The 25,032-nt window shown below is 35.6% G+C and overlaps 6 protein-coding genes across 10 annotated transcripts; 3 read left to right on the top strand and 3 right to left on the bottom strand.

The window, feature by feature from the left end:
• Nucleotides 1-198: 198 nt before the first annotated feature.
• Nucleotides 199-4,291, bottom strand: LOC106385818 (interactor of constitutive active ROPs 3). 3 transcript variants are annotated; one of them, XM_048750074.1, is made up of 4 exons: nt 4,063-4,291; nt 2,445-2,546; nt 1,973-2,147; nt 199-1,751 (listed from the first exon to the last, which is right to left on the bottom strand). In XM_048750074.1, the coding sequence occupies exons 2-4, from the start codon at nt 2,462-2,464 to the stop codon at nt 345-347; spliced, it is 1,602 nt and encodes a 533-aa protein (XP_048606031.1). In that variant the 5' UTR covers nt 2,465-2,546; nt 4,063-4,291; the 3' UTR covers nt 199-344. The 3 variants fall into 3 exon arrangements, with proteins under 3 accessions (XP_048606031.1, XP_048606039.1, XP_022556152.1); XM_048750082.1 differs by lacking the exon at nt 4,063-4,291 and adding an exon at nt 2,759-2,780 and having other exon boundaries at nt 2,445-2,547; XM_022700431.2 differs by lacking the exon at nt 4,063-4,291 and adding an exon at nt 2,707-2,726 and having other exon boundaries at nt 2,445-2,547.
• Nucleotides 4,292-4,485: 194 nt separating this feature from the next.
• On the bottom strand, nt 4,486-6,867 carry LOC106416819 (L-type lectin-domain containing receptor kinase I.7-like). Its single transcript, XM_013857714.3, has one exon. The coding sequence runs from the start codon at nt 6,832-6,834 to the stop codon at nt 4,762-4,764; it is 2,073 nt and encodes a 690-aa protein (XP_013713168.2). The 5' UTR covers nt 6,835-6,867; the 3' UTR covers nt 4,486-4,761.
• Nucleotides 6,868-7,820: 953 nt separating this feature from the next.
• Nucleotides 7,821-10,480, top strand: LOC106416829 (putative L-type lectin-domain containing receptor kinase I.10). The gene has a single exon (XM_013857725.3). It carries the CDS (start codon nt 8,288-8,290, stop codon nt 10,256-10,258), a length of 1,971 nt encoding a protein of 656 aa, XP_013713179.2. The 5' UTR covers nt 7,821-8,287; the 3' UTR covers nt 10,259-10,480.
• Nucleotides 10,481-11,040: 560 nt separating this feature from the next.
• On the bottom strand, nt 11,041-11,649 carry LOC106407117. The gene has a single exon (XM_013847917.2). The coding sequence runs from the start codon at nt 11,632-11,634 to the stop codon at nt 11,182-11,184; it is 453 nt and encodes a 150-aa protein (XP_013703371.2). The 5' UTR covers nt 11,635-11,649; the 3' UTR covers nt 11,041-11,181.
• Nucleotides 11,650-19,788: 8,139 nt separating this feature from the next.
• On the top strand, nt 19,789-22,282 carry LOC106385833 (thiol protease aleurain). The gene is made up of 8 exons (XM_013825738.3): nt 19,789-20,117; nt 20,205-20,326; nt 20,809-20,924; nt 21,016-21,089; nt 21,149-21,413; nt 21,489-21,620; nt 21,726-21,861; nt 21,981-22,282. The coding sequence occupies exons 1-8, from the start codon at nt 19,921-19,923 to the stop codon at nt 22,016-22,018; spliced, it is 1,080 nt and encodes a 359-aa protein (XP_013681192.2). The 5' UTR covers nt 19,789-19,920; the 3' UTR covers nt 22,019-22,282.
• Nucleotides 22,283-22,845: 563 nt separating this feature from the next.
• Nucleotides 22,846-24,938, top strand: LOC106385845 (exonuclease V, chloroplastic-like). 3 transcript variants are annotated; one of them, XM_013825746.3, is made up of 7 exons: nt 22,846-23,295; nt 23,372-23,476; nt 23,575-23,696; nt 23,834-23,989; nt 24,055-24,208; nt 24,328-24,404; nt 24,480-24,938. In XM_013825746.3, exons 1-7 carry the CDS (start codon nt 22,918-22,920, stop codon nt 24,727-24,729), a joined length of 1,242 nt encoding a protein of 413 aa, XP_013681200.2. In that variant the 5' UTR covers nt 22,846-22,917; the 3' UTR covers nt 24,730-24,938. The 3 variants fall into 3 exon arrangements, 1 of the variants encoding a protein (XP_013681200.2); XR_007320362.1 differs by lacking the exon at nt 24,480-24,938 and having other exon boundaries at nt 22,866-23,295; nt 24,062-24,208; nt 24,328-24,344; XR_007320363.1 differs by lacking the exons at nt 24,328-24,404; nt 24,480-24,938 and having other exon boundaries at nt 22,865-23,295; nt 23,575-23,700; nt 24,055-24,077.
• The last annotated feature ends 94 nt before the right edge of the window (nt 24,939-25,032 follow it).

The raw sequence follows: 25,032 nt of genomic DNA, 5'->3' as shown, positions 1-25,032 counted from the left end.
ATTTAAACTACACGGCCTTTATGGGCCTTATTCACTCAAATCGATATACTCCGAATATTCCTCTCTCCGTTACAGAAGCCGTTATGGGCCTTATGTTAGGCCCAAGTGATAATTCCGTTCCTGCTAATTGAGCCAGAGGCTTTGCTGCCTTTGATGTTTACATGCAACAATAACAGAATTAACAGGCTCCCTCCTGAATACTTGCTTAAACATAAAATTACCATAGCTAAAATCTTTCGAACATGTGTTTTTTTTCTTTCCAGAACATAGTTCAAACTACTAATTAACACATCAATACCAGAGTCACAGGAATTGCTCTTATTATTAAATTAGTCATTCTCCAGCTATTTCTGAGGCTTCTTCCACAAAACACCAATCTTCTTGAGCACATTCCCATTTTTCTTCTTTGTCACTTCATCATCAACATCCTCAGCGTAAGGAGAGTTCTTCTGATCACAATTCTCACCGAACTTCCCATTATTGTTCCCAGCAGAAAGCATGGAGGTAGCTGCTTCAGCAGCTTTTCTCCACTGGTTTGACTGAACTTTGAGCTTCCTGAGCTCTGTCTCCATCTCTGAGTTTGACGCTTGAGTTGCATCTAGCTGCTCGGCGACTCTAACCGCTCTCTTGCTACTCTTGTCAGCCTCTTCCATAGCAATCCCTAACTTCACCAGCGCGTCTTGTACATCTCTCTCCCTCTTGTGGATATCTGACTTCAGTGTCTCGTTCTCGTCTGAAACTATCTGGAGTTCTGTCTCTTTATCCATCATGTCCGCCTTCAGGTTCTCTAACTCCTCCCTTAGTTGCTTCAGCTCAGCTTTAACATCTGTCTCCTTCTGGTTGTCCATCAGTTTTGAGTATAGGTTATCTTTCTCCTCTGAAACAAACTGTAGTTCTGTTTCCTTGTCTACCAGCCTCGCCTTTAGCTCGTCTATCTGGGAGTTAGCTATCTTTAACTCAGACTGGAGTTCAGCTTGTATCCTTAACCGAGAAGAAGCCTCTACGTTCCCCTCTTGGTCTTTTTGTTCAGAAGCTTCTAGAGCTGCTCTCAATCTCTCTACCTCAAATCTCAAGGAAAATACTTCTTCATAGTCTTTAAGTAAAGTCTCATTGTTTTCCAAATCCTCTGGATTGGCGTGAAGCTTAGTTACAAGACCTTCAAGCCATACCATTCTAGCTTTTGTCTGTTCAAGCTCTGCCGCCATCTTCTTATAGCTTTCAACTGCTTTTGCGCCATCTGACTTCAGTTCCTCCACTGCCTTTTTAGCATTCTCCAGTTGCCTAAGAGTTTCAGTGGCTAAAGCCTCAGTTTCAGCCTCTGACACCTCACAGTCCTTGAGCTGGTCCCTAAAATTCTCGACTAAGAAAAGTGTGTCCATTAAGTTTCCCCTCAGAAGGTGAATCTCCGAGTTACGCAGCTCAGCCTGTTTCACATGACCAGCTTCAGAAGAAGCCACCATCTCAATCTGAAGCTTGAGTTGTCTGATCTCCTGAACAACAACACCCAATCCTCTCCTTTCATCAAACTCCAAATCACATTCCTCCAAGGCTGAAACTTCCAAAGACTGGTTCTGGGACTCCTGGAGCTTAGAGGAAACTTCTTGTAGCTCTTTCCTGGACTCTTCTGCTTCTTCCTCTGCTTGCTTCTTTGCTGTCTCAGACACTGTCACTTGATCTTTCGCCTTCTTTAGCTCCTCTTGAAGTTGGGAGACTAGCGATTCAAGCTCCGTTATTCTGCTTGGCCTCTTCTTCTGTTAACAAACAAGCATGGAGTGTTACATTTTCATCTCTCAACAACTCCAAACTAAATGCTCTACCTAACTATATATCACATAGGCCCCAAAGTCAATACAGAAGCATGTTATGATGGAAAGGTTTATTTTGGATCATGCAAATAAAAGAGAATCTATGAAATATTTTTCAAGACACTTAGATTGAATCTGATACAAGCTTTAGTACAAGAGGGTCATACCTCGGAGACAGGGCTGCGTGGAGACCTACGGTCTGGAACTTTTGGGCTTTTATCCTTTGGTGTTCTGCTATTAGCTGAGACAGGAGATGAAGAGGAGTCAGGCTCTAGCGCTGGTATCTTCAGTGGCCGAGCAGCTCGAGGAGACACCTTCTTGGGAACATCTTGAGATCCATTTCTGCCCCCAAACACACACAGATTAAAACCACAAGAAGATATTCACACTCAACGGTTGCAAACAAATGTGCCAGAGAAAGGATTTTTTTTTTTACTAATAGTAACAGATCATTAGAGGTTTGATAATGGATTTTGATTAAACAGAAAGCAATAAGTATTGAGGACCACAAGAATGCAACCTTTAAGATTCATTGTAGAAAAAACAAATCCCACAAGAAAACCACACAAGGGGAGAAGAATCAAGCCATAAATGCAAAGAAAAAACTACTATATAGAAAGACAAGAACCAAGATTTTACCTTGCCTTTTGGGTCATCATACTGTGATATTATCCCTCAAATGCACAGGATGAGTATCTTTTGGGTTTACCGAAAAGATATGTCCAGCTTCTTCAATGTAGCCCTGACCCACCAAGAAGTGTAGAGAGCTCATGAATATTTATTGCAGAAAGATGGAGACACATATAACAAATCCAATGGCAGAAAAAACATGATAGGAGTTATTACAAAGAAAGAATAAGAGTTCAAAAAATATACTAACGTCTGTAATCAAATCTATTACCAGAAAATGAACATTTTAAAGAAGATATAAAATGTTTTCTTGCACTTCTTACTAATGTCTTATGTTGACATAAACATTGGAGATTGGACTGTGTCCTGATCAAACATCTATATAACACCACAAAACAATCTTGGTCATTAATATTTCACTCAAAGGATAATACAAGAGTTGAGTCAATAATTTATAAATGAGACAGATACATTCAGTCAAAATCTCAGGTGAACCATAAGCATAATGCCAAAATGCCAAAATGCCAAATGATGATTTTAGAGACTGCATAGCTGAGTTTTTGTTCCGGAGTTACACAAATAAACCCAAACAAAACAAAGAAAGACCAATTCATATCATGACACTGTAACCACTGATGTTAACTACACAAGCAGTTTGAATATAAAGTCACAAAAAAAAAGGAAACGTCCTTTTGTTGCCCTCTTGACTATGTAATGTTCACAACCTATCATCATGTAAGGCTGGTACCAAGGGGTCCTACACACAACTACACAAGCAGCACATAATGTGGTAGATTTACATTAATGTCCCTACAAGATTAACACTCCTAAATGGAACACAAGAGGGGTTACAACTGTCGTTTTTTTACATCAAGTTCCAACCTTTCCTCCATTATTGCCGTGAAAGGAGGCGACTTAGACGTTGAAGAACTACTACAATGATTCATAATGAAGGACTAAACATCTTTCACATAAAATTTATATAAATTACTACTAAACTCAAAGACAAGACAAGCAGAAATAAAATAAAATATAGTAGTATATGATTTACTGAATGAACTTTTCCATGAAAAAGGAGAATCTAGTTTATAAAAAAAAACTTGAGTGAATCAAGCAATCACATAAAGTAAGCATAAGCAAACAATCACAGGGCAGCACAGAAGTAGCTTCAACATTTAACCTTAAAAGTTACAAAACAAAGAAAAAAAAGAATTTTTTTAAAATATATAATTAGACTATATATGAAGAACTATAAGCTGAAATAAGAATACCACAAAATAAAAGAAGAAACATCTTTAGTGTTTCAAGCACCAATAAGGCTAAACCCTATAGTTGTAATTCCATGGAAAAAAATAATTCAAGTTCCAAGATATTCATTTCATTTACAGGAATGAAAACACACAAAGACTCGAGCTTTCTTCAATTAAACGAAACTAGAAACGTAGAATGTGGAATATCCAAAAAAGGGAACTTTTCACACGGAAAAGAAACTACTTTTTTTTTTGCAGGAAAGCAGTGTAGCTAAAGGTCTTGTGATACAAATAAAATATGATCAGAACAAAAATCAGAGGAACAACAAAAATGTGAAAAAAAAAATGGGTAGAGAGAGAGATTTGAGAAGCAAAACCTGAATCAAAAGAGTAAACAGTGGGAGATGTGAGAGAGAGAGAAGTGGGTAGAGTATAGTGTGTGTGTTGTGTTGTGGCTTTGGGCAGTGAGTAGTTTGAGAGAAAAAGAAAGAGAGGAGAGAAGGGAACATAAAGGTTATTCCAAAACGCAGCCAGACAAAGCGTACTCCTTTGTCGTTTTGACTGTATAGTGTGTTTCCATTCATTATTTTTTTGAATTTCAATTTCCGGTTTTCAGACCCGGGAATCTTTTATACGCTACATGTATGCTAGGTTACTTTTGGTAATTATTTATTGTATAGTTTACATTAGTTGTATAGTTTCTTATTCACTTGTATTTTCTCAACAATTGATTTATTGTCTATTTTCGCCCAAGCTTCCGTTTACATTAGTTGTTTAGTTTCAACATGTGTGTCTAGATGTAAATATTTAAGTAAATCATCTGTTGTCAAAAAAAAAAAAAGTAAATCATCTCTCTAGTTTTGTAGCTTTTGGAAAATCTATAATGCTTGACTGTCTTTACTCTGTAACTGCCTCATGGCCTTAGAATAAAAGAGTGACAACAACTTGCCTTATATTTAGAAAAGCAATTGCAAGAATTTAAACAAAATATCAGTCTTGAATGGACATGGTGTGAGTCTATGAATGAAACAGTCGATATTAAGAGGGCCAAAAAAGAGGGAAGCTGTTAGAAACTTTCATCGTCCACTCCCGTAGACGATTGAGTGAGTCATAAACATAGAGTTGTTGGATGAGTAAGAAGACAGTGATAGTGAAGGGAGCATGAGCTGTGGTGGTGGGGTGATAACTCCAATCCCGGGAGAATATGGCCAAAACTCCGGCAAAGCTAGGTTCCCGTTTAAGTATTGCACCACTTGTTCCATGGACGGTCTTGCACTTGGAGCAAGGTTTGCACAAAGCAAACCGACTTTCAGAACTCTCTCAACTTCTTTTGATGAGAACTCTATCAACCTCGGATCTATAGCATCAATCAAAGAAGATCTTTTCCAGCAATCACAAACCCATTTGATCAGAAACCGCTTCGCAGCCGACAAGCCAGGTTCCACTGGTCTCCTCCCACAGGTTACTTCAAGCAAGAAAACACCAAAGGCGTATACATCAGTTCCAGTGGAAGGTCCCATTGTTGTAATCTCAGGTGCCATGTAACCAACAGTTCCAACTGCAGCCGTTGTGGTGGTTGGATCAACCCCTCGGTCGTATAACCTGGACATACCAAAATCTCCCAACCTTCCATTAAACTCCGCGTCCAACATAACGTTAGCCGCTTTGATATCTCTGTGTATAACAACTTGTTCAGCTTCCGTATGCAAGTAGCTAAGAGCTGACGCAATGTCATTGAGGATGGTAAATCTTCTCCACCAAGGGAGAGTAGATCTATCATGATTAAACAAGTAATGGTCAAGGCTACCATTTGGCATGTACTCAGAGACTAATAATAACTCATGTTTCCTCCTACAATACCCAAGAAGTGGAACCAAGCTTCGGTGTTTTAACCTCCTCATGCAAACGATCTCAGCCACAAACTGCTTCATACCTTCCTCACCGTCATGTGAGACTTTCTTCACAGCCACTTCTCTCAGTTCTAGTGTTCCTTTGTAGACTTCTCCGAAACCTCCTCTCCCAAGAAACTCGTTTCTACTAAACCCTTTGGTTGCTTTGTATAGAGACTTATATGAATACCTGAACGGACCATATTCCTTCTCCCATTCCTCTCTTACCTCGGCGTACAAGTTCTTCCTATACATATAAGCTGCTCCAGTAAGAAGACCCAAAACTAATAAAGCTATTAAACCAAGGAGAGCATCAAGCACCAGAGATGTAGACTTGATTTTATTGTGGGGATGTGGAACTTTGGGAAGCTTTGAGATGTCAATCTTCTGAAGAGACGCCATGGTTTTGCTGAAACTCCACCCGAGTATGTACTGGTAGGTCATGGTTGACCCGGTTGCACCAGAAAACCCGACAAACATTCTTCTGCCTTGCACAATCTCGGTAAGATTGATGGACGTTGATGACAAAAGAGGTTGGCTTGGTTTCTTGTTTCTGAGAGGAGCCAATGAGACGTTGAGTGTGGTTCCTTCATAATCCACCCAAACCTGAATAGGATCTCCACTTAATAGTTTCATGTCTATGTTTCTACCTTTCTTGTCTGAATAATAAGATGCGTTGGCAGAGATCACGGACGTTGCACTGTTCACATCAATCCCAACATGATTGTCACTGATGTCTCCCACATCTGGAGCTTTAGCTATATCAAGCTCAACAGCCAACACACGCGTGGAATCAGATCCGTTGGCGTTGAAAAGACCGAAGAATCGACTAGGTTCCGCGCCTTTGAAGTCAGTGGAGTGAGACAGAAAGAAAGCCATGCCGTGGCCACTGGTCTCGCCTACAGGGAGCAGCGCACAGACGAAATGTGTGGAGAAAGAGACTGGCTCGGATGAGTTGAAGTCAACAGGCTCCTGAAAGAAAGCGTGACCTATTTGCGTTGCTGTTGCATTTGTTAGTTGCAGGACATGTTTTTTTGGAAGGATTATTGCACTGCCATCAAGATGAAGACGATGATCTCCTTGGTCAAAGCCGTTGTAGACAAACGTGGTGTCTTGTTGAATTGATGGGCAAACACAGTATAACATCAAAATGATTCCAAGAAGCAATCCTCGAATCATTGGTAATGAAACAAGAGAGAGTTTTGTTTCTTCCTTTTCTTTTGCTTTCTCTGATCCAAATGGTTGTAGTAGAGACCCCATTGAAGATGAATTGACATCAAAGTTAAATATTGATAGAATGATTTAGAATCTTTTACGGTATAATGCCTTTTCCTTGGTAAGACTTTCAAACACATGTCCTAGTCAAGACAGCAATGGATTTGAGTATGACTTCAAAGTCAACTCATTAAACATACAAGTTAACGAATAACACCTCTTCTCTATATATAATATGCATATGTTATACGTCAATATCATTGTCAAGATCAACTTTTGAGGAAGAATAGTATTCATAACCAGAGTATAACCTTCCTCAAAGTTGACTTGAACATTAGTAAATGAGGAAGATAAATCTTCAATAATGTGCTCTACATCTTCCAAAATTATTCATAATTAGAAGAATTACATAAGAGACTTGCTTAGTTTAATCCAGTGCAATTTCAAAAAAAAAAAAAAATTATTTTCAAATGCACAGAAAAAATCTAGAGAGTTCAAATGCAAGGAACAAAACCTTAACCATGGTCAAGCCAAATCGTATAATCCATGACACTGAGATGTAAAATGGAGAGAAGTGCTGAAGCAAAAGCTCTTGCAGAACCTATCTCAAAATCAGTCTCAAAGCTCCCTTGTACCTAGATTTAGACAAAATATCTAGACCCAAAAATATAAACCTACCTAAACCGAAATAAAAATTTGAATGAAATACAAATCATTTGAAAGTTGAATCAAGCCAATCAAATCAATAACAATGCCATACACTTTCTTATGCTCCTCATTTATTGATGTTTGTATTAACTTGCTATGTTATTGTTATCATCATATTGTAATGTTTCTATGGTCATTTAGCGATGTTTGTATAGTCAATATATATATGACTTTGTAAGATCATGGAAAGTTTTTGTACATTTGTTATCACCTATATACTTTGGTTTGCATGGTATATGCATCTTTAATTGTTCAGTCAATGGAAAATACTGTGGATCAGCTTTTTCATCATGTACATTAGAGGTAATGAAACTATCAATATTTTCTGCATTTGACTATTATTGATTCTTGTAGCCACAAAAGTATATATGTATAATGAAGACCATGTTTCTGAGTGTATAAACTAGTTCCAAGTTGAACAAGTAGGAGTAAATTCCAATGAAAGTTAATGCACATCTAGTCCAAGACATAACTAGTGTTCTTAAAATTTTGTTTGACCCGTTAATACCGTTTGTGAGCGCATCACATGCAGCATTGCGTAGTCTCTTTTATCTCATTTACGTTCAGATATTGTGTCAGATGAAGAATCTTTATTGTTAATTTATCCAATACTATACTAGCATTAAAGAAGTCCAGTTTGTAAAGGGAATAAACGGCGAATGCTTTTGCTGCTAATATTCCCTTTGGATATAAACAAACAATACTTTAACACTTGCATCACTAAAACACAACCTCACATCCTTCTTTGTTCTGTCAAAACAGATCCAAACTCTTTAGTTCATCATCAGCAATGACTTGTGGATTGCTTCAGAAGATCCTGGTGATCACTTGTTTTCATCTGATTTATCTATCAAGTCAACAAGAGTTGAACTTTGTCTATCACAGCTTCGGAGGGCAAGAAAATCTTTATCTTGATGGATCTGCAACAGTTCTTCCCAATGGATTACTACAGCTTACAAACGCTTCAGACCATCAAATGGCTCATGTTTTCTACAAGAAACCAATTGGTTTCAGTTCCTCTAAACCACTCTCCTTCTCAACACACTTCATTTGTGCTCTGGTGCCTCGGCCAGGCTTTGAAGGTGGACATGGCATGGCCTTTGTAGTATCACCTTCTATGGATTTCTCACACGCAGAGTCAGATAGATACTTGGGAGTTTTCAACGTATCGAAAAATGGATCTCCATCTTCTGATGTGCTTGCTGTTGAGCTTGACACTATTTTGAATCCGGATTTTGAAGACATTGATAACAATCATGTGGGGATTGATGTGCACAGTCCTCTGTCTGTTGGAACAGCTACAGCTTCTTACTATTCAGACATTAAAGGTAATAACCAAAGCATAAACCTCCTTACTGGAAAACCATTACAGGTATGGGTGGAATATGAAGACACTATGCTTAATGTCTCAATAGCTCCTCTTGAAGTCCAGAAGCCAAGTCAGCCTCTCTTGTCACAACCCATCAATCTTACAGAAGTGTTTCCAAATAGTTCAAGACTTTTTGTTGGGTTCTCTGCAGCAACAGGCACAGCTACAAGTTATCAATACATTCTTTCATGGAGTTTTTGCACAAACGGAGGATCTTTACAGACACTTAACATCTCAAGACTCCCTGAAGTTCCTCAACCAAGATCTGAACATAAGAATTATTCTCAACTAATCACTATCCTGCTTGGTTTTATAGCTACCATGGGCTTGGGTGTTCTTATAGGAGTGTATCTTTTCAAGAAGTGTAAGTATGCAGAAGTAACTGAAGAATGGGAAAAGGAGTTTGGTGCACACAGATTCTCTTACGAGTCCTTATACAAAGCAACAAAAGGGTTCAACAAGGATGGGTTTCTCGGAAAAGGAGGCTTTGGAGAAGTGTACAGAGGAACTCTCCTTCTAAGCAGAGAGATAGCTGTGAAGAGAATGTTCCATAATGATGATCAAGGTGTGAAGCAGTTTGTGTCTGAAGTGGTGAGCATGAGATGTCTGAAACACAGGAACCTTGTTCCACTTCTTGGGTACTGCAGGAGAAAGCATGAGCTTCTTCTGGTCTCTGAGTACATGCCCAACGGTAGTCTTGACGAGCATTTGTTTGACGATGAGAAACTTGTACTTTCATGGCCGCAGAGACTTGTGATCCTTAAGGGAATAGCCTCAGCTCTTTGTTATTTGCATACAGGTGCTGACCAAGTTGTTCTTCACAGAGATATCAAAGCTTCAAACATTCTGTTGGACGGTGAATTCAACGGAAGGCTAGGGGATTTTGGAATGGCTAGGTTTCATGACCATGGAGAGTATGCATGCCCAACAGGAGCCGTTGGAACTATAGGTTACATGGCGCCGGAGATAATTGATATGGTGGCTTCCACTGGAACTGATGTGTATGCCTTTGGTGTTTTCATGCTTGAAGTTACATGTGGGAGGAGACCTGTGGAGCCACAGTTACAATGCGAGAAGCGAGTTCTGGTGAAATGGGTGTGTGAGTGCTGGAAAAGGGATGCTTTGCTTGATGCTGTTGATCCTAGTCTGGGAGATGAGTTCTTACCTGAGGAGGTGGAGATGGTTATGAAACTTGGTTTGCTTTGTTCAAATATTGTGCCGGAAGCAAGGCCTACGATGGAGCAAGTGGTTCTATACTTAAACAATAGTCTGCCTTTGCCAGATGTCTCACCATATACTGTGGGGTTTAGCAGTTATTCTTCGGTTTTGATTGATGCAGCCTCTCTTGTAGCTTCAAGAAGCTGGTCAGCTTCCTCAGCCTCTTCTTCCTAGGCCAATAACTAAAGGATTAGCCATGGTGACACACAATGGAGTCTAAGAACTCTCTTCATATAGTTGTGGAATTGAAAAACCTTAGTATATAGCAGAAAGCAGATTTTATTTGCTTTCAAGATTGTTTTATCTCTCTCACTTAGTCCAGGATCAATGAATTTTTCAGAAAGTAACTTGTAGTCTTATAAACACCTGATGGTATAACCTTTCATATTATGAATCTTCTTGTTCTCCCTTGAAATTTATAAGTGTCTAATAACCAAATACACAAGAACGTGCCAGATGATAAGTCTTACTTAAAGTCTTCTACCGTTTTCTTTGATTTATTCATTGATTTATACGATATAAACAAAAATTTGCAAGATCATAAAATGTTCTATTAGTCATTTTGCAGAGAATATCGCCTCTGCTATCAGTTACCTGCATACAGGAGCTAACCAAGTTGTGTTACGCGGAGATATAAAAGCTTTCTAATGTAATGTTAGATTATGATTTCACTGAAAGGTTAGGATATTTTGGAATTTCCAGGTTTGAAGATTATGGAGATAGCTTACCAGAAATGGCTGCTATAGGAACAATGGGTTACATTGCAACCTGTGCTAACAACAATGGGAACTTCCACAAGAACCGATGTTTATGCATTTGATGCTTTCATGCTTGAAGTAACGTGTGGAAGGAGACCATTATATCCCAAGATTCCAGCTGAGAAAAAGGCATTTGAGTGTGTGTATATTGGTTAGAGCATTGAACGTGAATCTGTGATAACATCATGAAAGTTTATATAATAGAAATTTGATTCTAATTATTAATGAAACTTACAAAGTAGATCTCACAAAACTTGTAAGGAAGTTTTCAGACGATAGTCTTCAAAGATAACATAAACGAAATAACAAAAAGACAAAACAAGAACATAGTACTAACACTTAAACAACATGTGATACATTTGTGAGAAGTTTGGAGTTATTGCTTCCTTCAATCTCCAAATGAGTTGACATTGGACTTTTTGGAATCACAATTTTAATCTCGATCTCACCAGTGTCACCTTTCTTCAGAGCTTGGCCAGAAGGTAGAGGAGATGATGAAGAAGATATAGTGACGACGTTTGTGAGATGATTCTCGTTGGATGGTTTTGGTGATCGGACAATCCACATCAGGTTGTAACCTTTGGTCTTATACAGAAATATGACGGTAGAAGTGATCAACAGTTGGATCATCCAAGGTAAGGTTATGAGCAATGTTCCTGATATCGAAAAGAACTTGATGTAACCGAAATTGTGTCTTTTCGTGGTTGAGAGAGTGAAGAGAAGGATTCCAACGAGAGTTATCCAGAGAGAATGAGCTAGGATTGATCTGAAAGGGACGCCTCTGCTTTCCATAGTTGCTGTCGTTTTCTTTAGTCTCATTGAAAAAATGTTATAAATCTTTTGAACAATGTTAAGAGGTTGTTACTTGTTAGAGGAGATTACGGCTGCTTAGTTTAGATTTTCTGTCAAATGTTAAAGTTCTTTTTCATTATATATTAAAATACTTTAAAATAAAATGAAACAATATCAAGCAATGAATAACAATTATGAAAGAAAATACTATAAGAAAAAGTTTATTTTCATTCGAAGCTTCAACGAGCGCAACACTCGCTGTGAAATACCATTTGAGATCATGGGTGTAGATATAGACTTCTCAAGAGCATTTAAAAGAATAGATACATTCGGCTGCAATCACAAAACAAATTTTAGTTCCTGAAACCACTCAAAGAGAATAATTTAAAGTACAAAAGAAGCAAAAACAGTTTCTGAATCATATGGTATACACTATCAAAAGTTTATTTTGATTGTCCACGTAGTCTCGATGGTGTTTTCCTCAATGCACTTCTAATGTTCTTTGACTCATATACGGTTCTAAAGCATCCTATTCACGTGTTGTTTTAGAATATCACAAAGCATGTTCTCTAACATATCACCAAAGATCATGTTAAATGTAACTGCAAGAACAAAGATACACAGATCAAATTGCAATTTTTCCTGAAACCACAAGATATTCACCAAATTAACCAACTTTCCGTCATTTCTTTGCTTATTAAAGAACAACAATGGATAAAGAACATCAATGGACAGACAGAAGCAAGAAACACATACTAAACTAAAAATCCATAAGCAACACACATATAAAAGCATCTCACTATGAGACAACTATCAAACGCTAGTATATGTCTCCTTTAGACTTACAAGTGGATAAAGAGGGGTCTTTAGACCATAGTAAGCTTCAACCTTTCAACCACTTCGTGAACCAAAAGAGCGTCTTGTCTACATTTCCTTTCTATAAGCACGGGATACCTCCGGGTTAATCACACAAAAAAGTTCAACCGTACGTACTACATAAACTTTAGGTTATATTTGATGTTAATAGAAACTAGATAAGCATTAATTTTTTTAGAAAAAAACTATATAAATTTTTAATACTATATATAGAATTTTTTTTAAATATTACCTAAGATCATATATTAAATATTCATTAAATATTAAACTGATTAAAAAAAGATAAGAAGAATAATTCATTTGAAATATTTTGAGAAAATCTTTTGAGTTTAGTGACACTAAATAATTTATAAATATTTAATTTTTAAAATATTCAAAAAAGAACTGAAATAATTAAATTTAAGAAAATGTTATTTTCTTTCTCTAAACCATATTTAAGATAGTCAAACAACTGACTTCTTTGAATAAGTTTATTGTTCCGATTCAAAATATGATCTAATCAAGTATGAGTTACATGAGCTTTTAATAGTTTACCAAATAAACTGATAATTGGGACATTCATGGCCCACCAAGCAAAACCATTGGTTTTTTGGTCATTATCAGCTAATAAATGCTTACTAATTTTTTTACTTAGTTACTTTTTAAAAAAAATCACTAAATAAGTTAATTACATTTTTCCTCTTTCAATTCATGTTTTGCTTCAGAATTTCCTAAAATTTTAGACATCTAGCTGAGATACATCATTACAGCAATCTGAACAAGATGTCTGGCACTAATCAAGCAAGCTAACTCCTATTAAACCATCATATGATACCTAAAAATATTTAACCAATGAACACTGTCACAACATGTATGAATTGACCTAGTTTTGTTTGGGTATGAATTTAAAGGTAATTAAATTTGTGTATGAAACAAAAGTGGATTCACCCTTTATAAATGAAATAGATCAACTCCGAAATTATTTACTTAAGCATAAATAAAGAATTAGAAATAATGATGATGTCGTCACCGTTTACGCAGTTTAATGACATATTTCATTACGATCTTTCTCTTCGTGGCAAGTATGAACACAATTCACATGTATGAGGTTTTTTATTATTTGTATACCAAACCCTGAAGGTCTAAGCATAAATAGATCATCGAAGTCAAATTATCTCTTATCTCCAAATCTCCCTTACAACAAACAAAACAAAAGCCAAAAGAAAAATCTTTGATGGAGAAGAATACAAAGAAAGAACTGAGAAGCGGATGGCTTCCAAGTCTTGCAAGCATATTTCGATGGATGAAGAAGAGCAAAAAAGAAGGAGAAGCGACTCTTAACGGCAAGTCATTCGTTGATGATGAGTTTGATGATCATCCGTTTGACGGCTTCGCACTTTGTTTGGAAATCTCTCATCGTCCAAAACGCACGACTATGGCTGATGAATTCAGTAAAGTGAAGACGTTTAGTTTGAGAGAAGTTCAAAGCAATAGCAATAGCAATAGCAACAACAGCAGAAACGAGGCGAGAATCAATTAATTGTTCTCGCTTCTTTTCAGTCAAAAGAAGAAACAGCCTGCAGTATCTTAATAAAACTGAATCGTACTACTACACTTCTTGGTTGCATAACAGACAAGAAGGGTCTGGTTTAAATCCAACTATAGAATCGAAATTTCTTGTATTATATGTTACTCATTTACTCTATTTTTGTTAAAGATTGGGAGTGTTTTTTTGTTTAAGCAACTGATTGGGAGTGTTTAAAATTAATATAAAAACAGTTTGAGGGTTCTAGACCGAATTAGGGCATAATTGATGGTTTATTTTTGCAATTTCTCGTTGAAATCATGAAAATATGATTGATCTCTGATTGTCAGGACAAATATCGTCCACTAACAAACCACCACATTTCTCGTTCCTGTCCCTCAAGCTAAAAGATTGAAGCATACGTTGTGGCTTTCATCACCCAAAAATCGATAACTATTAGTGAATTAGAATAAGTCTCTTATATATCAGTATTAATTAATCTTTTTTTTGAAACAATCAGTAGTAATCCTTTTAAAATTCTTATATAACATTTATTACTCTCCCTCGACGTAACAAATCTTCACAATTTTTAAATTAAATCGTATTTTATAACAATAAGCTTTTCTAACGGGATTACTAAACTAATTGTGATACCTTGTTAAGTTTTAAAATTAAGATTCAAAAGAGATTGAATTCGGAGTGATCTACCTATCACTAACTCTTAAGCCTTTCCCTTAAGGTTAAGTTTGTGTAGGTTCATCATCTTCAATGGTGTTATTTGTGTTTTTAAATTTCTTTGTTGCTCTATTGGTTATTGTTTCTTCTATGACATTATGAATTCGTTTTCAGACGTTAAAAAAAAAAAAGATTGATATCTATAGGCCTTGAATAGAAAATCAAAAATGGAGGAATGAATAAAGAAAAGGAAATAAATTGAATGAGATATAAAAGAATAGAATATATTCATATTCATTCCTTACTAAAATAGAATATAATGTTTTGTATTTTGTTTGAAGTTTTGTAGAATTGACTGATCGAATAATTATTGAAAGTAAATGATGTTTTTAATAGAATTGATGGAAGTATGTTCCACAGAATTTCATACTATTAAATATTTAAATGATATCAGTTTCAACAGAGATTAGCTTACGCGTTTAGGTCACTGGATCGTTCAATTCTTCCAAAGAATTAAAAACTTTTTCACTTTGAAATAACAAAGTTATTGGGTCAAAGTGAAAAGGGGTCCCAATGACTTTGAAAGAACTTAACAATTTTTTACCACCTCGTTCAACTCTTTCAAAGTTATTTGGTTCTCGTTCATCTTTCCTAAATCTCTTCCCTTCTTTCGTTACGTCTCAAAAATAAGGGTCTGACTGGTTCAAACGCAGCGGTTGCGGCTGCGGACGTTTGTGGATGGTTTCTAGCAGTTTTAAGAGATTTATACGACTGGTTCTGCGGTTAGAAACTAGTGCGTTTGTGGGATATTTATGACTGGTTAGCTACCAAATACAGCAGCAGTTAAATAATAAATTAACAATATTTATATTTTATATAATTATAAAAATATCAAAAATCATAATATTATAATAAATATGAAAGTTATATTTAGATTGGTATAGTTTTAAATTATTAAAATTATTAGAAAATATTTTTGTTTTAAAATTTTATAATATTAATTAAAATATAATAGATATATTTTAGTATTTTTATAATTCCATTTTAAAAAAATTATTGAATATTTTTATTTTTGTATTTATATCATTTTTTTAAAAAGAAAAAAAAATTATCTTTCCGCAACCGCAAACGCTTACTGGAACCAGCTTTTGATTTTAAGAGGTTCAGAGCGGTTTGAAGCGATTTGTAACGGTTTGTATGATTGTTTCGAAACGCTGTCAACCGCTACCAACCGCACAATCTGCGTTTGCGGGTGGTAGCGGGGAAACAAGTCAAGCTCTTAATAATCATTTTGTTACCTCTTTAAAATTTGTGTTTTTGTTCTCATTTTATTTCACCAATATGAGTTTTGTTTTTTTTTACTTCTTCTGTGAATTCGATGAATTATATAAATGTCAAATTTAAAATATGGACATATGTAAAAATTAGTTCCACTCTAGATACAATCTAAGAATCAAAATTTTGAAGAAAATTACTCGTAAACTCTATTCACAAGCTAGTGTTCAGATCTAATATATCAAGCTGTAATATGATATAAGTGCAGACTTGAAAAATAAATGTCTGTCTAATATATATTCACCAGTTCGGTCTAAAAATATCTAATTCTAGATCAACAAAACAAATTACTTATTTTATTAACCTACGCTTTTGAAGTTTGGTTACTTAAGAGTATACCGGTAAATATATATATATATATAATACTTTACATTTCTAGTATATGTAAACTATGTATACTAAGAACTGTTTGATTTATTAAATGATAAACCATAAAGCTTATAATAAATAATTCAAAATTTCTCATTCTTACAATTATAATAGCTAGATAGGATATTAGGAAGAAAGAAATATTAGATGAATGATCAAATCTCTCATTTTTCGAAGAAACTCAAAAGGATTGCAATATTGTCATGATATTTCATAAAAAACTTTTTAAGAATAAAAATTAGAGTAAATTATTTAATATGAATAAATAATATATATATATATAGTGCTTACAATATTAAAAATCACTTCGATTCGAAGATGTGTATTTCTGGAATTGTTAAGATCAAATAACATATTAGAAACCATCTATTTAAAAAAAATTGTATACATAAATTATATATATTAGAGTAAGCATATAAATCAAAACCAATGCCCTTTTTGTTTACAATCATGTTTTTGGTAAATAAATAAAACAAAATCATTTTATTTAATTTATATGGTACATAATTAACCTTTAATGATATTGACATAGATAGATATAGTATATTTTAATATAATTATTTATTATTGATACTTCCTGCTCATATGATTTTATTAACATTTTAATATTTGTTGTAGCAAAAATTTAAACCGTTAATCACGAAAATTTTAATTTGTGGCTTTTCAATACAAATTTCAAAATTAAAATATTAAGATCTTAATAATTTTTCAGTGAAAATTTTGAAATTAACATATTTATATATTTTATATAGTATATAATTTAATTTAAATGATATTAATATATATTTAAAATGAATTGAATATTTATTAATGAGATTTCATATTCATATGATATATGATCATTTGTATCTTGCTTAAACAAAAAAAAGTTAAACTATTGATCACAAAATTTTCAATGTGAGATTTTTACTATTTTAGTAAGAAAAAATTCTAATTTTTCATTATATGCTTAATGTGATTATTTAATTTCTTTTAATAATATATAATCGAACAAAAAAGGTAGGATACAAAAATTGTTATCAAATATGTATTATTTATAATCATTAATTATCATATATATGTTAATCATATTAGGTAATTCCATAGCTCTTATTTAAAAAATAATTGAGAATATTCTTTTGTACACTACTAATCAATTTGATAATTAGTTTAATAAAAGGTATAATATATACTTATATGGACCAATTTATTTTTCTAAAGATTTCAAGAATCATCATAATGATGACACGTGGCTACAAAAATTTATTGTAATGCTTCATGATTAATACGCAGGGGATGATGAAATGGTCACTGTTTACGCGTTTCTCTCCATGACAAGCATAAAATACACATAAAACTTAAAAACTGTATATATATTGATACAGAGAAAAACAGCCTAATGACAGAGATGTAATACGAGTATACGAGGTATATTTGCCTGATTAATTAAGTTGGTCATATATCGATGACATGCTGGCAGAAAAAAAAAAGGTGAAATATTATCTTGTGTTAAAAAATAAAGATGTGAATAAATGAGCAACCAGTGATGAATTGGTCACCGTTTACGCGTTTTTATGGCACATCCCATTATGATATATCGGCTCTCCATGGCAAGCATAAACATACATTAACATGAAATGTATGTATATAACGTACACCGAAGTCAAAACAACCTAATAGGCTAATAGAGTCATCTTTTGAGTTGCACTTTCAACAAATTTGCGTCCAACATATGAAATCTAAGAACAAAACTAAAGATCGTTGATAAAGAACTTACAAAGGAAGTTATGAGAAGCGGATGTCTTCCAAATCTGGGAAACGCATATTTCTGGAAGAGGAAGATCAGTAAGAAGGAAGGAAGACTGGCTGTGAAAGCCAAGGAGGACTCAAAGGTTAAAACTGAAGAATGTTGGATACGAGAGGATGCGGCAGACAAGTTACATGTACAGCTTGACGCTGTAAACAAGAACAGTGGCTTGCCTGAGAAAGAAGGAACTGTCACGGAAGCCAAGAAAATGGCTGATGAGAAAGTTGACGACATGATGAAAGCTTTACGCTGGTAGACGTTGAAAAATATGAAAAATCAAACGAGAAACTAACAGTTGAACGAAGGTCGGAGAAATTGGATGTCAAATGCATATATACCCAGCGAGACTTAACCCAATATCAGGCAAGACAAGAAGATAAAGGAGGTACACATATTTTACAGAGGCCTTTTAACGGTAGCCTCGGTAAAGTATAGGGCAAGTTGATATATTCGATTATAAACGTATCAAATGTTTTTATAACTTCCGACATATTTTTAGAAAAGTTTCTATATTTCTAAAAGGCTATACATAAGAAGAGAAACTGAAAATATAATCCAGTAACCCTATAAAAACACTTTTATCATTGATGAGGAGTATCGAAAAAACAAGAAAACAAATATTGATGGAAGAAACATGTTCTCAACGCTATTCCATACTTGGCAGAAGTTTATTACACTCATATGTTTGTTTGTTGAGAATCGTTTTAAGTGATATAAATATATTTAATTTGTGGTGTGTTAGCAGCTATTGCGCCTAAGATTGATGACTCGAACAAGGTGAAGACGTTTAATTTGAGAGGACTAAAGGGAGGAGAAAAAATTGACAGTGGATTTAACAAGGTGAAGACGTTCGATTTGAGAGGAGTTAAGGCAAGAGAAAACACTGCTAATGAATTTAACAAGGTGAAGACGTTTGATCTCAGAGGAGTAAAGAGCAACGGAAAGGGAAGAAATGCAACTGCAATTTGGTCCCGAATATTTTCAGTAAAATGAACAAACCTGTATCTGAAAACTATTGTGTCTCTATTTCAGATACTCTAGTCCAGTGTCCTTCTACCCTTCTCTATTTTCTCTGCATTTGAGAATTCGTGTGTGTTTTCACTTGCTGCAGTTTCACTATTTCTTGATAAAATAAGAAAGTATATGTACATTGCTCACGTTACATATAGGAATGTACTGGTCTCTTGAGTGTGCTCCTCACTGTTCAACATTCCTGTCGTATACCTAATCTTGTCGATGAAGTAGTTTCCTGTCGCCAGATCATAAAAGGCAATGTTCAATGCCATCTAACAAAACTAAATGTCTTAATGCAATTCAACATTAAAACTAAAATGGCAGTGGGAATGATACCAAGATTAAATGTTTTAACTTCGAGACGACCAACAATTATTATTTTTTGGGAGATCTGCAGGCTAATCTAAAAGTCTGTTTAAAGGATGGGGTTATAAATTAAAAGTGTTATACTGAATGAGTCATAATCCTCGGGATATTTTGCAAAATTTTCGTATAAAATCATGGAGCATATGATTTGATATCTTGTTGGTGTACAATGACATCACTGTACAGGTTAGCATCCCAAGTAAATAGGAGAAATAACGGTCCATTCACAAACCACCACCTGTCCCAATCACGTTTCCATATGTAATCTCTCTCTTCCGTCTTCAAGTCAACTCACATTGCTCTCGAGCTAAACACTGAAGAAGAAGCATAAGCTTTTGGTTGGCAAAAACAGAAGTAAGCCATGTCTGCGAGAGCGATCCTATCATCCTTGCTTCTGCTGATACTCATCGCCGCATCGGCAACGGCGGAGAATATCGGATACGACGAGTCAAACCCGATCCGTATGGTCTCCGACGGTCTCCGGGAGGCAGAGGAATCCATTGTCCAGATCTTAGGCCAATCTCGTCACGCTCTCTCCTTCGCTCGCTTCACTCATCGGTAAGTCCCATCCTCCACTACGAGTTGCCTTCGCCGTTGACTTTTTTTTTTTAATAAACAAACGTTTGTTCGTTTTGTGTGATGAAGGTATGGGAAAAGGTATGAGAACGCGGAGGAGATAAAGCTCAGATTCTCTATCTTCAAGGAGAGTCTTGATTTGATCAGATCCACCAATAAGAAAGGCTTGTCTTACAAACTCGGTCTCAATCGTAAGTCTTCCTCCTTTCTTGTGGATCGCTGAACTGTTTGACTGTTTTTATCTGCGTGGCGTTTAGGATTCAAACAACTGTCACATTGGTATAAATACGTTGGGGGTAAACTAACTTTATTCTTCCGTAATATACTACGTGGAATTTTTTTTTTTTAAGTTTTGATTTTTGGCTTTTGCTTTGATTCACGTGAATCAAATTCTTATTGGTCCAAAGTTTTGCAATCAAATTTATTTGTTTCTCGTTCTTTGTGAATGCTTCTTTGTCCTATTGCAGACATTACTAGTGGTTTGAGAGACTAGTTTAGTGTTCTGCTTCTATGAGAATTAGCTGTCCTTATTTAAGATTCTTCTTGTACTTTATTTTTCATGGGATTTCGGATGTTTGTTTTGTCCTAACGGCAGACATTTCTAATGGTTTGAGGGCAATGATTGACCCATTTTTAATCTGAGTTATGCTAAGTTTCTGTTGAATCAATACAGAGTTTGCTGATATGACCTGGGAAGAGTTTCAAAGGAGCAAGCTTGGTGCGGCTCAGAACTGCTCTGCTACTTTAAAGGGAAGCCACAAACTCACCGAAGAAGCTCTTCCGGAAACCGTAAGTCCAGTTCCTGTTCTTCTGCTTTAAGAAAACTTATTTTACCTTCTTTTTTAATTTTGCTCTGAGTCTTTTAATTGTGTAAATGCAGAAAGATTGGAGAGAAGATGGTATTGTTAGTCCAGTCAAAGACCAGGGCAAATGTGGATCTTGCTGGACTTTCAGGTAAAACAAAATGATATTAGCTACTATTGTTGTGTCATATGTTTGATTTCGCTCTGCAGCACGACAGGAGCTCTTGAGGCAGCATATCATCAAGCATTTGGAAAAGGCATTTCTCTCTCCGAGCAACAGCTTGTGGATTGTGCTGGAGCTTTCAACAACTTTGGCTGCAACGGTGGCCTTCCTTCCCAAGCCTTTGAATACATCAAATCCAACGGTGGCCTTGACACTGAGGAAGCTTATCCTTACACCGGCAAAGATGGAACCTGCAAATATTCATCTGAAAACATCGGTGTACAAGTCCTCGACTCAGTCAACATTACTCTGGTAAAGCATCTCTTACGGATTCTTCTTTAGACATATACATTCTGTTCTCTGTAATGAGGATTCAAACAACAACAGGGTGCTGAAGATGAACTGAAGCATGCGGTTGGGTTGGTGCGACCAGTAAGCATAGCATTCCAGGTTATACACTCGTTCCGGCTTTACGATGGCGGAGTTTACACAGATAAGGACTGTAAAAGTTCACCAACGGTGAGACTTTCTTCTTCAAACTGTTTTAAAATGCTACATGAATGTTAGCACTCTGTTAGCTTATTGTTAGCTAGTGCTCAGTTAGATTTTTTAATGTGGCATTAGGATGTGAACCACGCGGTTTTGGCGGTTGGTTATGGAATTGAAGGTGGTGTTCCATATTGGCTTATAAAGAACTCATGGGGAGCTGGTTGGGGTGACAAAGGTTACTTCAAGATGGAGATGGGCAAGAACATGTGTGGTAAGTTCTTTTAACCCTCATTAAAACATAAATACCATTATCATATGATGCTCACAGTCTCAGCTGTTAACTGTTAGTCTCTCGCTCTATCTGTTGTTGATACGTTCTTGAATCTGCAGGTATTGCGACATGTGCATCCTACCCGGTTGTGGCTTAAAAAGATGATCAGAGAATGTGGTCGCCTAATGACTAGATTACATTCACGTTTGCATGTTTTTATTGGATTATGGCATTACTTGAAAGCTGGCCTGCTTGAAAGTTGGGGCTTAAGAGTGCATAATGCTTGTTGTATGTACAATAAGGTCTGTTCATATGTACAATATATAATGGAACAAACTACAGACGGTAAATTAATAAACATATCCAATGTTAAACTTTAAAACAAACTGATTTAAGACCTTAATAGATTTGTTCTTGACCCGAGTCAATTTCTAGTACATATAGCTTACAAAATTAAGCTAAAAAATAAATTGATTTACACATAGCTTTGTTCTTTGCTTTTATATTATCTCTAATAATAAATCATTTTCAAGGAAAATATAAAAAAATGAAAGAAATTATTTTGTGGAGAAAATAAGAATATGAATAGCATCAAATCAAATTTGAGGAAATACTATTCACAAACTCATTTGATGTTAAAACTTTTTATTTACAAATTGATTCTTTAACTTTTACAAAAAAAAAATAGATTTTAAAATATTAAATAAATGTGTTTTATACTTTGACATAATTATTAATACTTTCATTAACCCAATTATAAATTCATTTAAATTATTATATATTTCATTAAAAACTAAAATTATGTATTTACAGTAAAATTATTGTTGGGAAAAATTTGCAAATTCCTTAAATATAAATCATTATTAGAATTTAATAAATTATATTCAAGGGAAATCAATGGAGTAAAATTCAGATTTACATCATTTTGAGAACTATTGGAGCTCCCTTAACTACTTAAAAAAAAAAAAAAACTTTTTTACCTTGAGAGTTTTATATTTTTCAAATGGACACGAAAGGACAACAACACCACACGTTCCTTCCTCTTTTTTTAAAAAAATGGCCGAGTCACACTCCGAGTCAACCTCCGACTCGCTCACCACCACATCCGATCAATCCGCAACCATCCCTATTTCAACCCGAAGATCCAACCATGTCCCCGAGATCCCAATCGAGATCATCACCGAAGAAGAAATGGCCATCCTCGACGCAGCCTTCGCCGCCACGCGCTCCTTCCTCCCTTCCGCGATCCGCTCGGCTGCTTCTTCTTCTTCTCCGTCGCGGATCATCGCCGGCGAAATCTCCAAGACCGCCCGTTCAGTAGCCATGTTCTCCAAAAGGAAACTCTCTGCTTGCTCCTCGGTGGATATCGAAGACTCTCTCCTGCACCGGTTTAGAAAGAACCAAGCTTTGGGAGTCACAGATCTCACCGGCACTGTACGATTCAAATCTCTTCCTTCCTTCATCAATTTGTGATTCGAATCAGTGATTTGATTTGTTTTTTTATTTATAGGAATGGTGTGAGAAGCAAATGGAGAATGTTTTGTGTCTTGGCAGGAGAAAAGTTAGTAAAGCTATGAAGCTTGGTCAAGCTCGTCACTTGGAGCTTGAAGAAGAGGTCTTTTTATATGATGTGCTTATTGATAATCTCTAAGTTCTTTTTTTTATGGTGGCTCATTGTTTCTAGCTTTTGTTCTGCTGGTAATGGATGGATAGGTAGTTAAAAGGGTTCGAGTTAAAGTTGAATCAAATGAAGATAAGTGGGCATTGAAGCTACTCAGTTCCATTGCTGGCGTTAATCAGTTCTTGTTCGAAGGACGAACCCGTGAATTGCTACTGTGAGTGAGTTGGTTAATCACCTCTACTTCTGTATAAAATGTATAACTAGAATCCACCCTTTGTTAGTTGCTTAATAAGGTATTATAGTTTGTGCACATTTGTAACCTAGTTCTTGATTATGTAAGTGATTCATCAGCGTAGGATTTGTTGGAGGTCAGTGGATTGTGGGGGTTATTGATGAGGTTAGAAAGGCATCTGCAGAAGACTCTTCTGATACTGGACCCTTATTGATAGATACCAAGACTCGAGGTCGGGACACACTCCCAGCTGAGCCACAAAGAAGGAACGGAAGGTAAGTACTTGCTATAGTAATGCTCTTCAGCAGAAGCTCAAATGTTAAACCATAAAATTTAATAGGCTACAGGTGATGCTTTACAAGCTTCTATGGGACACTGTTGTCAGAGAAGAGTTCCCCGCCACACGTTTTTTCAACTACTTTGCTTTAAACCGCCACGAGGTCTTGTCTCAAGATGTCAGAGATAACATTGCTGATGCAGGAATCCCAGCACAGGTATACTTATCCTTGACTCTGCACAATATTCTTTCACTAAGTGATAATATGAACAGAAATTCACTCACTTGAAGATGGTTTTATTGATATACTTATAAGTTTTTTTTACTCTGATGCAGACTCTTGAGGAGATAGTTAGGTACTATGAAAGCACTTTTAAGATGCTTCCGATTGCGAATGATCAGTTACTACTACGGTAAGAAGAACATTGATGTTATATGATAATCTTATTGTATCAAACCCTCTAGCTGATTGGGAAACTTTGGCTCAGGTATGAGTTTCAGAAAGACCGTTCTATAATAGCTGAGATCAGATTCACTCATGATCCCGAGTGGGTGATGAGCAAATACAAAGAAGTCATTGAGTTTTGGAGAAGTGAAAGAGAAGCTGAGTACACTCCTGAAGAAGAGCGTTGGAAATGCCGGTATTGCCAATTTGCTAAGTCTTGCCCTGGAAACCCAAGTCTTCAATCTTCTGCTCCGAGCTCACCACCGAGAGAGCCTCGTCCTTTAGCAAGCTAACATGTGTTTCATCAAGTGCTAACATGGGTCTGTTTAGTGGTTAAACCGTGATTCAATTAAGATTGGTTCTGCATACCGAGATTGATTTTATTATGTTTGTACACACAACTCGTATGTACACATTGTTGCCAGTTTCTAAAGGTAATCCATGTTCCATAGTACCATTTAATACGTATATTAATTAAAACATATTTAATAAGGTTCGTCAATTCTTTTCTTTAAATCATCTTAATTAGTTGACTATTGATAACATGTCGTAATTAAATTCGTTATGAAAAGTTAACTGTTGTTATTTAATTGAGG

This window comes from Brassica napus, chromosome A2 (assembly GCF_020379485.1).
Source record: "Brassica napus cultivar Da-Ae chromosome A2, Da-Ae, whole genome shotgun sequence".
Lineage (NCBI taxonomy): Eukaryota > Viridiplantae > Streptophyta > Magnoliopsida > Brassicales > Brassicaceae > Brassica > Brassica napus.
Note: the sequence above shows the minus strand (reverse complement) of the source record. Positions and strands in the feature narration are given on the sequence as shown.

Bases quoted from the DNA above. Each gene is read 5' to 3' on its own strand.
- LOC106385818 (XM_048750074.1), bottom strand. From the start codon at position 2,464: ATGATGACCCAAAAGGCAAG. The intron at 2,148-2,444 runs GTAAAATCTTGG...GTTTGGGGGCAG, and splicing joins ATGATGACCCAAAAGGCAAG to AAATGGATCTCAAGATGTTC. The intron at 1,752-1,972 runs GTATGACCCTCT...GTTTGTTAACAG, and splicing joins CACGCAGCCCTGTCTCCGAG to AAGAAGAGGCCAAGCAGAAT.
- LOC106416819 (XM_013857714.3), bottom strand. From the start codon at position 6,834: ATGGGGTCTCTACTACAACCATTTGGATCAGAGAAAGCAAAAGAAAAG.
- LOC106416829 (XM_013857725.3), top strand. From the start codon at position 8,288: ATGACTTGTGGATTGCTTCAGAAGATCCTGGTGATCACTTGTTTTCAT.
- LOC106407117 (XM_013847917.2), bottom strand. From the start codon at position 11,634: ATGGAAAGCAGAGGCGTCCCTTTCAGATCAATCCTAGCTCATTCTCTC.
- LOC106385833 (XM_013825738.3), top strand. From the start codon at position 19,921: ATGTCTGCGAGAGCGATCCTATCATCCTTGCTTCTGCTGATACTCATC. The intron at 20,925-21,015 runs GTAAGTCCAGTT...GTGTAAATGCAG, and splicing joins AAGAAGCTCTTCCGGAAACC to AAAGATTGGAGAGAAGATGG. The intron at 21,090-21,148 runs GTAAAACAAAAT...TTCGCTCTGCAG, and splicing joins GGATCTTGCTGGACTTTCAG to CACGACAGGAGCTCTTGAGG.
- LOC106385845 (XM_013825746.3), top strand. From the start codon at position 22,918: ATGGCCGAGTCACACTCCGAGTCAACCTCCGACTCGCTCACCACCACA. The intron at 23,697-23,833 runs GTGAGTGAGTTG...GTGATTCATCAG, and splicing joins CGAACCCGTGAATTGCTACT to CGTAGGATTTGTTGGAGGTC. The intron at 24,405-24,479 runs GTAAGAAGAACA...ACTTTGGCTCAG, and splicing joins AATGATCAGTTACTACTACG to GTATGAGTTTCAGAAAGACC.